This window comes from Triturus cristatus, chromosome 11, assembly GCF_964204655.1.
Source record: "Triturus cristatus chromosome 11, aTriCri1.1, whole genome shotgun sequence".
Lineage (NCBI taxonomy): Eukaryota > Metazoa > Chordata > Amphibia > Caudata > Salamandridae > Triturus > Triturus cristatus.
In genome coordinates this window covers 718,826,684-718,840,639 of record NC_140594.1, presented here as the reverse complement: position 1 = coordinate 718,840,639, position 13,956 = coordinate 718,826,684, and the positions used below count along the sequence as shown (strand labels likewise).

Below are 13,956 nucleotides of genomic sequence, written 5' to 3'. Positions count from 1 at the left end.
TGTGCTGGCAAAGAAGGCAAATAGGGATCTTAGGATGAGTGTTGATCACCAGGATCTCAATACGGAAATATGGGTGAGCAGGCATCCCTTGCCCAATATTAGTGACATGTTAATGTTGGTCAAGGGACCTAAGGTGAATTCCACCTTAGATTTATAATCTGCGTACCACCAGATCTTATTGACTCCTGAGTCAAGCCCTTTAACCCCATTTGTCACGCCTGAGGGGGCATTCAGGTTTGCACACATGCCCTTTGTATTGGCTTCTGAGTCTGTGGTTTTGAGAATAGCCATCCACCACATGTTCTGGGGAAGGCCACATATAACGTATTTCCAGGACAAAATTCTGATATTTGGCGAAAACAAAGAAGTGCATGGCAAGAGCTTGTATGGTGTGTTATCAAAATTGTGTGACAGTGGGTTAACAATCAAGTTAAACAAGTTCAAAATCAAGAAGGATGGAGTAGATTGTCTGGGACATTGGTTGGATGAGCATGGTGTGTCACCTAAGCGGAAATTAGGAAAAACCATACAAGATGCCTCGGTTCCCTAAAGACTAGGACCACTTACGGTCATTTTTGGACTTAGTCGAATATTATTTGAGGTTCATAACATATTTTGCAAACAGGATAGTGAATATGAGGAAACTCATAAAAAAGAATGTCAAGTTTGAATGGTGTGAAACTTGCAAATGAGAATTTGTGCAGTTAAAACATAGCATAGCGTTTGCCCCTGTGCTGAAACCGTTTGGCATGCGTGATACAAGCATAATTTGCACTGATGAAATTAAAAGTGACGTACCTTGCTGTTGGCTGCCACCTCACCTCTGTCCTCTTCTGTTCCTTCCGGAAGCAGGTAACACACACAGGCTCCCCTAAGCCATTCAGGACACTGCTGTCCCATGACAGAAGTGTTGTGATTTGTCTGAGTGCTGTGGTTTGGTGCTCAGATTGGGAATATGAGCCTGTGCATGTTCTCCACCCAGTCTTTACAATACCGCCGGTGGAGAACATGCAAAGCGTGCATGACTGTTTGACTAGCCCAAGACAGCTGGCCAAACCATCATGCACACTTCAGTGCCCCAACCACTCCTCCTCTACTGCCTGTGACGACAGCCCAGCCCCGCCCGCCCCGCCCCCTAAACCTGCCTCACTATGGAAAAATATAATGATAATAACATAGGGTTATTATCATTTTATTCTAGGTTTCCTTTTTCCACAGCTCAAAAAAAAATGGGTGGCACCGCTGTCAAAATGGAAGTCAGCTTTTCACCATCATGATGGAACTATTTACCAGGGCATGCCTTCTATATAGATTCTCTGCTCCTCAATATTTTTTAAACGTTAGCTCAAAGGTTTTGAGGAATGCTTTCAAATTTGGTATGCCTTAAAAAAACATGGAGATCCATCTTATGTAAAAGGCAACCTATATGGGAGTCTACAGTCATGGCATGGTTAAAGTACAATTGATCTCTCCACCGGTGCATGTCTGGGATTCCATTTTTGAAGCACTTGATAAAAATGATCAACTTAGGTCGTGAGACCATCTACATAAAAACCCTTCCAGGAAACTATCAAGATATACATATCTTCAACTAATTCCCAAGTCCTCATCTGAACAAATGGTTATGAACTTTCAAACTAGAACTGGATGTTGGGTCTTCATTCAATCCAAATAAAGAATCCAGATGTTGTGAATCTTTTGAATGAAGTATCAGGATGTTGTGAATAATTTTGCAGGACTGCCAAAGCAGTGATGATCACTGCGGAAAAATGTGGGGCTGAATACTTTACATCGCTGAATCCATAGAATAATTTGCAAGTATGAACAAATATGAAATGAAATGAAAATGGGTATTTAGTAGAGAGCACAGCTACTCAAACAAGAGTGTCCTGGAACTTAAGCAGCGATAGGAGAGGAGTAGAAAGGCCAGTAGTTTTATTGAAACAACCATGTCTTAAGGCTCTTTCTAAAAGAAAGTAAGTTAGGGTCAAGCCTCAAGGATTCTGGCAGGTTGTTCCAGAGCTTTGCACCCAGGTAACCAAAGGATCTGCCGCCTGTACGAGTAAGACGTATTTTGGGCATAATGGGCAAATTAGTATCGGAGGACCGTAAGGGTCTGGACGTTAAATACCAGTTGGCACGTTTATTAAGGTCTACAGCACCGACCTTGTGAAAAGCTTTAAAAAAGATAGTCAAGGCCCTGAAGTCGATCCGCTCTTTAAAGCGGAGCCAGTACAAAGATTTAAGATCCGAGGTCATACATGTTCTAAGACTAGATCGCGTGATGGCTCTGGCAGCCGCATTTTGGACCACTTGCAGATGCTGGGTCAGAGATTTTGGGATACCAAGGTACAGAAAATTGACATAATTGAGCTTAGATGTCACAAGAGCCTGCACAACGATTCTTCTGCTCTCTAGTGGTAGGAGAGGCAAGGATTTTTTTCAACATTCAGAGTAAACCGAAGTACATGCCTGAAAGAGGTTGAATCTGAGGATGCATCGACAGTGATTTGTCGATGATTATTCCTAGATTAATTACTTTCTCTTTTTCAACAGGCTGAAGTGGCAAGTCCTTAGGCCTCCAGGAGTTCCAGTCAGGTGTTTCATGACCACCAAAGAAAACCACATCCGTCTTATCCGGATTGCATTAAAAACCTTCTAGAGGCAGGAATTAATCATTGCCCCATCAAAGTCAGAACCTTTGTCACACAAGAAAATAAGCTGCGTGTCGTCAGCGTAAGAGACAATTTTGGTGCCTGCTTCCTTTACCAGAGATGCTAAGGGAGAGAGGTAGAGATTAAAAAGGGTTGGGCTAAGAATAGAGCCTTGAGGGACGCCAACATTGATAAACGGAACTAGAAAGGAGAAGGGTGGAAGCCAAATGTCCTGAGATCTATTTTCCAAGTAGGAGGACATCCACTTGAGGATGGTCCCACTGAGGCCAATGTTCTTAAGTCTATTTAAAAGCCTCTCATGTGGGACCGTATTAAAGGCCACTGACAGATCAAGCAATATCAGAATGGCCTTGCCTCCTACATCCAGTCTGCCCCTAATAAACTCGGTAACTTCCAGCAACACAGACTCCGTGCTAAAGTTGGGCCTGAATCCAGACTGGGATTCATGAAGGAGCTTCCCTTCTTCAATATGTTCTTGCAAAACTTTGTTCACAAACTTCTCCAAGATCTTTGAAATGGCCAGAAACAAGGAAATTGGCCTATAGTTCTCTGGATCTGTTGGATCCGCATTTGTTTTTTCTAATTAGGGCAGAATTTTAGCGTGCTTCCATGATGTAGGCATTATGCCGGTGGAAAGGGAAGTATTAAAAGGCTGATAGGCAATCGGATTGATTGTAGAGGCAATCTGAGAAAGAATATTAGCTGAACAGGGATCAGAAGGAGAGCCTGACTTGATACTTTGAAGAAGAGACAAGGATTCTTCAGGCCGAAGCTCAGGGAAAGTGCAGAAGAGAGGAGGATCGAAAATGTGGGATTTACAATTAGCATTATTGTAAAAATTCAACTCGTCCTCAGTTATATTTGAGTGCAAGCTGGATCAGGAAAACTTTCCTGTGAAAAAATTCTTCAATCTTCTTTGCCCATTCCTCTGTGCGAGGCCCTGCCGCAGTACAGGCTTTAGGAGAAGTAAAGGATTTAACTATCCTGAAAATTTCTTTGCTCCTGTTTTGGGCATTATCAATACTAGATTTATAAAAGTCGGTCTTGTCCCTTTTAATCAGAGTATGATAAGACTTTAGGCTATCTTTATACGCCTTCCTATCTTCGGGAAGGTACATTTTTCGCAACTTCTGTCCCTTTATTCTGCAGTTCCTTTTACTCTCTCTAAGGTGATTGCAATACTAGGGAGCCGGAGGGGTTGACCTTTTTGAAGAGCGGGTAATAGCCGGAGCAGCGGCCTCGATGTTGGAGCGAAGCCATCCGTCCAATTGAAGAGCATCCTGGTCTGCCGTGCACATCAGCCTAGGTAAGGAACAATTTAGGGCTTCTGCTAACGCAGGAATGGAAATCTCATGGAATGCTCTGTGAATGGAGAATATTTGCACAGGAGTTGCCGGGGAAGCAACAGTGGCGAGGGGGATGTCAAAGTTAAGAAGAACATGGTCAGACCAGGTGATAAGGAGGGGGAACTGGCCATTAAATTGAAATTATGAAAAAATTGGTCCAAAGTATGTCCTTTCACATGAGTGTCCGAGGAAATAACAGGGAGCAGCTTAAACGTATGCAATGTTTCCATTAAAAGATTAGCATGGGGATCTTTATCATGATCCATGTGTATTTTTAAGTCCCCTAAAATAAGACAATTGTTGAATTTTAGGGCCAAGGAAGAAGTGGCTGAATTAAATGAAGAGATAAAATTACTAATGGCGCCCGGGGGCCTATATATCAGGAACCCAGCGAAGCTCTGGTGAGGGGAAATGATACAACGAAAACCTAGAAACTCTGTGGACTCTATAGTTTCAGTAGAGATTTGAGAACAATCTAAGTCATTCCTGAAAATTATTGCCTCCCTCCACTTTCCCTACCGATCTGTCCTTCCTAAGAATCTTGTAACCCATAGGGACAGCCATAGCAATATTGGGGTTAGAAGCATCGGAAAGGCAGGTTTCAGTAAGAAACAGCAAATCCAGGTTTTCATCAGCAAGTAAATCATATATGTGTGTAGCGTGATTTTGCAAGGAATGGCAGTTAACCAGGTCAGCCCTAATGCCCCGAGATTTTTTAATGTCTCTGCTGTCTTTATCACCGTAGGGGATCTTAAGAGCTGGTGATTTGGCAAGAGGCAAGGACCACCTACAATTCTTGCAACAAAAATCTGACAGTAAGCATAGGTCAACAACACTGCAATGACCTGCAGATGTTTGAATACAACTCAATAAAGACTCCCTATTATATTGTATAGGTGAGACCTTATCACTAGTACAACTGGCATTATGGCCAGCGCCAGATGCCTCCGGGATGCTGACGGGCGCAGACAGGCTAGCCTTAGGGACGCCATTGGCGCGCCCGTGGCATGCCTGCTGCACGCATGCGCTGCACCCTTCGGTCTGCATCTGCTTTTATATGCAGACTAGACCGCTAGGCGAAAGCGGAAACCAACTGGCGGAAGTGAGGAGCCTGGTAAGAGGTATCAGTCCTCCACTCAATCGGTACTTAATAGCCATGGTGGAACAGGACCGGCACTCAGTGCAAACAAAGCAAACAGCAGATTTAGTGCAACAAAGGAAAGGGATTAGCAGCCAAAGAGTAAGAGTGAGTTAAAATTACAATTTTAAAAATTCAGCTCTAATATGTACTTAAAAAGTAAGACACGACACTCCGGTCTTACCGCTATCACTGCGCGCATCGGTCTCCATCTGCTTTTATATGCAGACTAGACTGCTAGGCGAAAGCGGAAACCAGTCCAGTAAGAGGCGCCAGTCCTCCACTCCGCGGTGGAATGGGACTGGCACTCAGTGCAAATGAAGCAAAGCAAATATGCCTTATGAAGTTGTTTTGCTGGCCACACTCAAGAAGAATCCCCTTTTTACCTTCCATATTATTCTAGACGCCCAAGAAGCTCCCCAAATTTCAACATACCACCAGAGTTACCTGTATCACCCTCAGTTGAATCAGTCTTTTCCAATGTTGCTAATCAACTCTGAAACATGACTGCAAGTAAAGACATAATTTAAACAACCAATGACAAAGTGAGTAGGTTAGACTTTTGTAGGACATTTAGTAAACCATTCACAAAGCCCAACAGAAGTTATGTCATAATGCTTTTATAAGGCAGCATACTGCTCTAGTTCTTCCCCAAAGTACCAAAACATTAAATTGAAAAGAAGGAAGCTATAGAGGGGAGGCATTCTGAATGCAATGATCTCCACTTACAAGTTGGGGTGAGAAGTGAACCTTTTGAGTCCAGCCAGCATAAAGGAAATAATCTAGAGAGGAAAGTATGGATAAAAAAGGGCAAATGTAGGGCCGAGATTAAAACGTGAGGAATCAGGACCTGATATAGATTTTTGAAGCGTTACATACAGTTGAATAGCTGCTGGGGAACTCCAGGGAGATTCAGGAATCCACGTACATAGGCCAACACACAGAGGTCCACACAGGCAACAAACATACAGATGCAGATCCTATCGTGAAAGAACACAGACACAAGCATAAAACACACAGACAGACACAGCTAGAAGGGCAGAGGGACAAACGGAGAGATGATGGATGAGCAGACAAATGGACTGAGGGACGGATGGATGAGTAAAACTGTTGAAGGCTTCATATCCAGTTAGTCTTTAGTTCGTTTGCTTAAGGGTTCCACTTTGTGGTAGAGAAATGAGTGGTGTCAGCACCTATATTGATCTCTCCTTTGAGAAGTCATTGCCAGTCTCTAGTGTCATCCAATTCTTCTCTTTGGAATGAGCACCAGTTTCTAACATGGCATTGCCAGCCAACTTCAGCGTTGGTATCTTTAGGCTATCATACTTATCCTACAATGCAATTCACTTGACGCACACCAACTTTTGTGTATTCATTCCAATACTTCCTCACTACAGATCGGTTTTTATAAGCGCATTGGCTCAATTGAAGAAAACAAAAACTACCATTGCTAGAATGCTTAAATTTGCCTAATAAAAAGCCCAGTACCAAAAAACGTGGGTTTAGTGTACCTAGATCAAGCTTGAAACAGCCTTTACCACGAAGGCTTTTTTACGCGTTACGTTTACAACGGTACACTTACCTCGTAAACGTCTTCACAACGCGTATTGCTTCCATGACCGTCTTTATCACGCAAGCAACGTCTTCACGGAACGTCTTCTACCTCATCCGAAAAAATGCGTCCGTCCTTTTTTAGTGTCGGCGAAGACAAGGCAAAAAAAAGAAAAAAGGGGGCTTGGGAGGGGTCTCCCCCCCCCCCCCCCAAAAAAAAAGCGTGGTAAAGGAAAAATCGATGTAAATGCTATGCGTAAAAAAATCATTCCGTTGCATGCGTGGAAAAGGCATGCGTTGCAACGACATATATTCGATCAAGCAGACAATAATTTGATTTTTTATCAAATTTCTACTTTCAACAAAATAAATCGATCTTCTCTGTTGCACAAAGCTGAAACTAGCTAACTCTACTCACCTGTTATTGAACGTTTACAGTGCTAAACATACATTCAGATGTTACAATGTCATATTTTTTGTAGTCAAGCTTTCAAAATAAATGTATGTGCTTCTTTTATCTGTTTGCCTATTAGTATTTGTGGTCTTGCTAGCAATGTCTTCCATGCACTAAATCCCAGGAGAGCCATGCTTGGCAATAGGATGTTATCGGTGGATCTAGATAGGGATCCCACCGCTACCACAAAGATTCAGAAATTAATTGACTTCGAATTTGAAAAAGCTAAATTCCTTCACAAAGACTAGATGCTTGCATACCACTCTTACTTAGCCAGTCACAAAGCCATCCAGCCAATTTGGGGTCTTGCATGTTATTATTATGATGCATTAATTCGAAATGAATTAAACCTACATATGCAACGGCGCCTAGACGCCAGTTTTGGGCAGTAGAGCGCTTTAAAAGTTAGATATTCATTCATTCATTGTTTTTTACATAGATGTGTGAAACTGTTCAACTGTGTGGGCTATTCCACTGGATACCATCGACAAATGTCCGAACAGAACTCGCCAGCAGCTGAATTCACCCACAAGGTTACAGGTCACCACCTCCTCAGTGGTACTTATTAAATGACTATCCACATATTCGTGTTTTTAAATGAGCACCACCGCCACCACGTGACTAACCTAACGCTCACTTGCCTCTGTCTCCGCCAGAGAGGCAATGACGACACGTTCCCAGTCACTTGAGGAAGGAAACCCGAACTTTTCACACCTTTGCCTCAGAGGGCACTGTTGCTACCTCCTCTTGCTGCGTAGACCTGCACACAACGGAAATTCTTCGAACAAAAAGTCCCAGTAACGGAGAATAGGGGTGTGTTGGCGAAGGGGGCTTAAAACACCCCTTCAAAATGCCTACACAAGCTTGTGACGACCAGAAGGGCCATTTGCAATCTACCGCCCTGGTACTGTCTATCACGAGAGGCGAAGTGATGCTGCGGAATATGCCCAGGCTGGCTCTCCTCCTCCTCCTCGTCGGGCATGCGTGTGTTCAAGGAGACTCGTGTAAGTACAGTACACCCGCTGCTCATCAGCAACAGAAGGAGATTTTAATGCGCCCCATACAGCGGAGGAATACGGAACAGGTGTTCTGATTAATTGAATTCTTTGGAACATGTTTTAAAAAATATATAATTATGAAACTCTACATGCCGTGTTATCCTGTAAACGCTTTGAAGCCACTGAGCTATTTAGATGTATTTCCAATGTGCAAAGGCATACTATTTGGAGGTAAGTGAAGGGTCGCGTTTCTCAGTATCAGTGATTACAACTACGTTTGAAAGCAAGATATTCTTCATAAATAGGATGGCATTTTATACTACATTGTAATTCTGCCATGGCTATTTTTTTTAATTTGAGGTAGGTTACAGAGTGCACATATGTTTTCTCAGCTGCTTTAAGTCCCTGTACTTTTTTTGTATCTGTGTGCCCTATATTTACCAATTCCGGTCAGTTTCTACCCACCAAAGTCCGAGTTTCAAGAGTTTTGTGGACTGTAACGAAGATTAGCACGCCGATCCAGTATTACTGGGTACTTACCCACTTGAGAATCAACCTCCTGGACCCAATAAAGCGCATATTCCACTCCCATTTACCACCCGCACAGGTGGTTACTGAGAGTGAACAGTGCAATGCAGATGTGAGATGAGTGAGAGCATAGAGCAGCGTTAGCATTAGGGCGCTTGGAGAGGTGCAGCTGCACTGCGTGCCAACAGGTTCCAATCTGTCATAAGTGATGTCATTTGTGTGGTCATACGCAGTGCATTGTGGGGGCACAATCCAAGTTATTGTTAGGTCAGCAAAGAATAACTGCAGATTTTTTTTTTTTAAATGTAACATTACCATGTAAATTTCCTCTCTCTTTTTTTTTTAACTTAAAGTAAGATATAATTAACCGTGCACCACAAGGGGTTGGACGAAGATGCATGGCCACAGCAACCAACCCCCCACGTGCATCTAACGTCCCCAGCCTCACACAATCCTTGGCCACACCTGGAGGAGTATGGCCACAGGCCATAGCCTGTGGCTAGGCCCTGCACCTAACAACCCTGCAGGCGGCCAGGTCTTGTGACCAACCTGCTGCGAATTACCAACTTCCTGCGGTGCACATCCTTCACTTGTGCGCAACGTAGGGTTGACTGCCCATTACCCTGTGGGCAGCCAACCCCAGGTTGCTGTCCAAACCCCACGATCAGTAAATCCACAGCATATTTTTGTCTGCGGGAGAGTACACGGTACTCCCCCAGTACCGACACACAAGCAGCAATCCAAGGTATCACAGGACAGTGCAAGCTTTACTTTTTGACACTTGCACTGTCCCGTGGTACACCTGAGTACTTCAGCAGGACCTCACTGGAGGGCCATGCTAGCTCCCACAGGAGTCCCATTGACCGCATGGTTTGGCACTTTATGTCCTATGGGTTTTGTCCCAGGATACCCACACAAGGGGTCAAGCTACCCCTACCCTGCCCCTTGTATATTATTTTTTACTTAGAAACTTAGAAAACAGGGACGTTGTCTCCTACTTCCGAAATGGCAGTCACAATATTTCTGTTGATGTTACGGCCAACCAGATTGCTCGGTCTTGGGAGAGTGATGGAGCTGACAGGTAAAAAAGTCCTCTCAACCAATCAGATTCTTTTGTGTGAATTTGCAGCACAGTGGGAGTACCACTGTACCAACCGTCCAGATATTTTGACCTCTAATTTCTCTTAATTTTTAATATATATATATATATATATATATATATATATATATATATATGTATATATATATATATATATATATATATATATATATATATATATTACCTACTGGCGGTCGCCAGTAGGTAGTTATAGTTAGGACCACGTTTCCATAGGAAATCCGCAACATTCTATTTTGAATAACTTTGGCGCCGGTTGACGAATCCTCGCGAATTTTTCAAAATAGGTGGGGCGCTACGCTCCGCTCCTACCCTGAAAGTCTCGGGGGGATTCGTCAAGCGGGGGCTGAGATAAAAGGGGGGTCCCAAAATGCGTTTTTCCCATGCATTTTTCCATAGGACCTTTAGACACAGCTACAGCCCGAACGGCTGAACAGAATTACTTGAAATTTGGCAGAGAGGTAGTCCTCAGGTCAAGGAAGTGCCTTTTGTAGGTTTGGTGTAAATCTGTTCCGTAGATTCTGAGAAAATAGCCTTTAAATCAATATATATATCTGTGGCAGCTTACGGTGCGCTTACGGTGCGCTTACCGTACGCGTACGGTGACGTGCGCGAGCGCGATTCTGATTGGCCCTTAGATCTTAGTAAACATACGAATCGGTCGAAACCAGGAAGCGGCGGCCGCCATTTTCTCTCTCGCACTCTGACAGGGGGTTGAAAAACAAAGGGGAAAAACATGTAAAGGGGCTGTTTACACAGCTCCCAAGCACCTAGCCATGTCGAGGGAGTCCCCAACGATCCCCCAAGTGAAAAAAGGCAATTTTAATTTTTTCGAAAATTTCGCCGATTACGCTTACCGTACGCGTACGGTAATAAATAATAAAAAAAATAAACAATATCCACATTCTCCCCACCCCGTGTGCAAAAGGTGCCCCAAGCTTATTAGAGCTAAACCAAACATATATTTTACCTTTCACAACGATGCTCATCATATGTCCTCCATGTGCGCACGGTGCGCGAAGCGCATCGTGCGTTCATGGCCCATCTAGCGTAACGTGGGCACGCGGTGCGCGAAGCGCACCGCGTGCTCACTGTGCGCGCACGGAACGAACTGCGTTAAGTGGGCGCGCACGCCACAAATGGCGTAAAGTAACTTAGCATTTAAAAAACAGTACAAATTCACTGAAAAACCATAGGTTTCACACACGTTATAGTTAGGAATTAGCATTTAAAAAACCTTGCAAATTCACTGAAAAAACCATAGGTTTCACACATGTTATAGTTAGCTGGACATTTTACTGATAAAAAAACAATGAAATTCCCCCGTTATAGTTACTGTAGGCAACTATAACTCACGCGACCGTAATCCTCTGCTGATGACATATGTGTCTTTATGAAAAAAAAATATTTGTAATATATGTATAGCTAAAATTTAATGGAAGAAGACATGGGCAAATAAGTGTCTAAATACAGTATTAGCATCAGCAGAGGATTGCGGTCGCGTGAGTTATAGTTGCCTACAGTAACTATAACGGGGGAATTTCATTGGTTTTTTATCAGTAAAATGTCCAGCTAACTATAACATGTGTGAAACCTATGGTTTTTTCAGTGAATATATATATATGTAAGAAATTAAGAGAGATTAGAGGTCAAAATATCTGGACGGTTGGTACAGTGGTACTCCCACTGTGGTGATTCGTCAAGCGGGGGCTGAGAAAAAAGGGGGGTCCCAAAACGTATTTTCCCCATGCAATTTCCCATAGGACCTGTTGACGCAGCTACAGCCCGAACTGCTGAACGGAATTACACCAAATTTGGCAAAGAGATAGTCCTCAGTTCAGACTCGTGCCTTTTGCTTAAATGGTGTAAATCCGTTCAGTAGTTCCAGAGACAATTAGAGTTAAAAAGATAGATATATCTGGGCGGAGCCTAACCACACATCTCATCGTGAGATCTGATTGGCTGTCAGTACTTCATCCAATAAGTGTTGGCAGCCATCTTGGGACCAATATACATGATAGCACCTCATTAAAAAGCATTGCAGTTAATAGAAGGTTTTAAGACTTTAGTTACATTATAAATCATTTGTTGATGGTACCATACTCATTTTAGGAAGTATGGTGTGTTCTAAGGTGATTTTACCATGTGGAAAAGCCTTCTGCTGTGATATCATGAATCATGTTTGAGAGAAAACTATTTTCTCATGCTTTTCCCACAGAGGATTGGAAGGTGATCTATAAGCTAAACTGAGAGCATATTTTCTGTAAATTCACATTATCTTTCTTAGTCATGTGAGAATGAAGTCTGACATTCTCAGTAAAACATGTACATCCAACAAGGGCAGAGACTGTCAGTTGATTCCTTTGTGTTCTACTGCAGCTTCCCAGAGTGTTCCAAAGAACAACTAGAACGCTAACAGTCTTACTTATGACAAAAGTATGGCACACCTGATGCCATCTTGATTGGAATAAAGTGGTAACACTTAAAACATTTAATTTGCAAAGGAACAAAGTGAGGGGGTTCATTTTGCCATAGAAATTATGATTAGTGCTGCAGAAAGAAAGATTAGGGCACATTTTGACTTCGCAAATCCTCTTCCATTTCATTAAAAAAATTCTGACATGCAGACTGAAACATGCACTTTGAATACCAGCAGCAGACTTCCCTGGTGAGCAGTAGCTTTACTACAGTGATCCAATGAGCAACTAGAGTGCTACCATTCAGAATTTATGGAAAATGTGTGACACATCTGAATGCCTTCTTGATGGAATCAAAGTAAACAAGCATTGAAAATGCAATAGGTCTCGCCCTCGTTTAAGTTAAAGCAATTCTGTTTATAATTAGGTGGCTTTTTAGCTTTGCTTGTATTAGAGTTTTTCAAACTTTCATGTACATACCATGCATATGTTTGCATATATGTATATGTATGCATGCATTTATATTTATATAGATATGCAGATTAAATTGATATGTTTATATATGTATATATATATATACACATGCATATATATAAATGCAGATGCATATATATGCATATATATGTGCATATGTGTGCATGTACAGAGAGGTAGAGGTGTATAGGTAGAGGTGTAGAGGTAGAGAGGTAGAGGTAGAGAGGTAGAGAGTAGTAGAGAGAGAGGTAGAGAGGTAGAGAGTAGAGAGCGAGTAATAGAGAGTAGAGAGTGAGTAGTAGAGAAAGTATCAGAGAGTGAGTAGTAGAGAGTAGTAGAGTGAGTAGTAGAGAGTGAGTAGTACAGAGTGAGTATTAGAGAGTGAGTAGTAGAGAGTAGTAGAGAGTGAGTAGTAGAGTGAGTAATAGAGAGTTGTAGCGAGTAGTAGAGAGTGAGTAGTAGAGAGTAGTAGAGAGTAGTAGAGAGTGAGTAGTAGAGAGTAGTAGAGAGTGAGTAGCAGAGAGAGAGTATTAGAGAGTAGTAGAGAGTGAGTAGCAGAGTGAGTAGTAGAGAGTAGTAGAGAGAGAGTAGTAGAGAGTGAGTAGTAGAGAGTAGTAGAGAGTGAGTAGTAGAGAGTAGTAGAGAGAGTAGAAGAGAGTAGTAGAGAGTGAGTAGTAGAGAGTGAGTTGTAGAGAGAGAGTAGTAGAGAGTAGTAGAGTAGTAGAGAGTGAGTAGTAGAGAGTGAGTAATAGAGAGTAGTGGAGTAGTAGAGAGTGAGTAGTAGAGAGTGAGTAGTAGAGAGTAGTAGAGAGTGAGTAGTAGAGTGAGTGCTAGAGAGTAGTAGAGAGCGAGTAGCAGAGAGCAAGTAGTAGAGAGTGTGTAGTAGAGAGTGAGTAGTAGAGAGTAGTAGAGAGTGAATAGTAGAGAGAGAGTAGTAGAGAGTGAGAAGTAGAGAGTAGTAGAGTAGTAGAGAGTGAGTAGTAGAGGGAGTAGTAGAGAGTAGTTGAGAGCAAGTAGTAGATAATGAGTAGTGGAGAGTGAGCAGTGGAGAGTAGTAGAGAGTGAGTAGTAGAGAGTGAGTAGTAGAGAGTAGTAGAGAGTGAGTAGTAGAGAGTAGTAGAGTGAGTAGTAGAGAGTGAGTAGTAGAGAGAGAGTAGTAGAGTGAGTAGTAGAAAATAGTAGAGAGTGAGTAGTAGAGCGAGTAGAAGAGAGTAGTGGAGTAGTAGAGAGTGAGTAGTAGAGAGTGAGTAGCAGAGAG

At 42.6% G+C, this 13,956-nt stretch overlaps 1 protein-coding gene across 1 annotated transcript in view; it reads left to right on the top strand.

Annotated features, from left to right (window-relative positions):
• The first annotated feature begins 7,928 nt into the window (after positions 1–7,928).
• The window catches only part of LOC146785372 (eotaxin-like), a 265,592-nt gene continuing 259,564 nt past the window's right edge, over positions 7,929–13,956 (top strand). Inside the window, exon 1 of the mRNA XM_085634366.1 lies at positions 7,929–8,168. Within this exon, the coding sequence (XP_085490492.1) occupies positions 8,015–8,168 (154 nt within the window). The 5' untranslated portion in view covers positions 7,929–8,014. The remainder of the gene's footprint in view (positions 8,169–13,956) is intronic.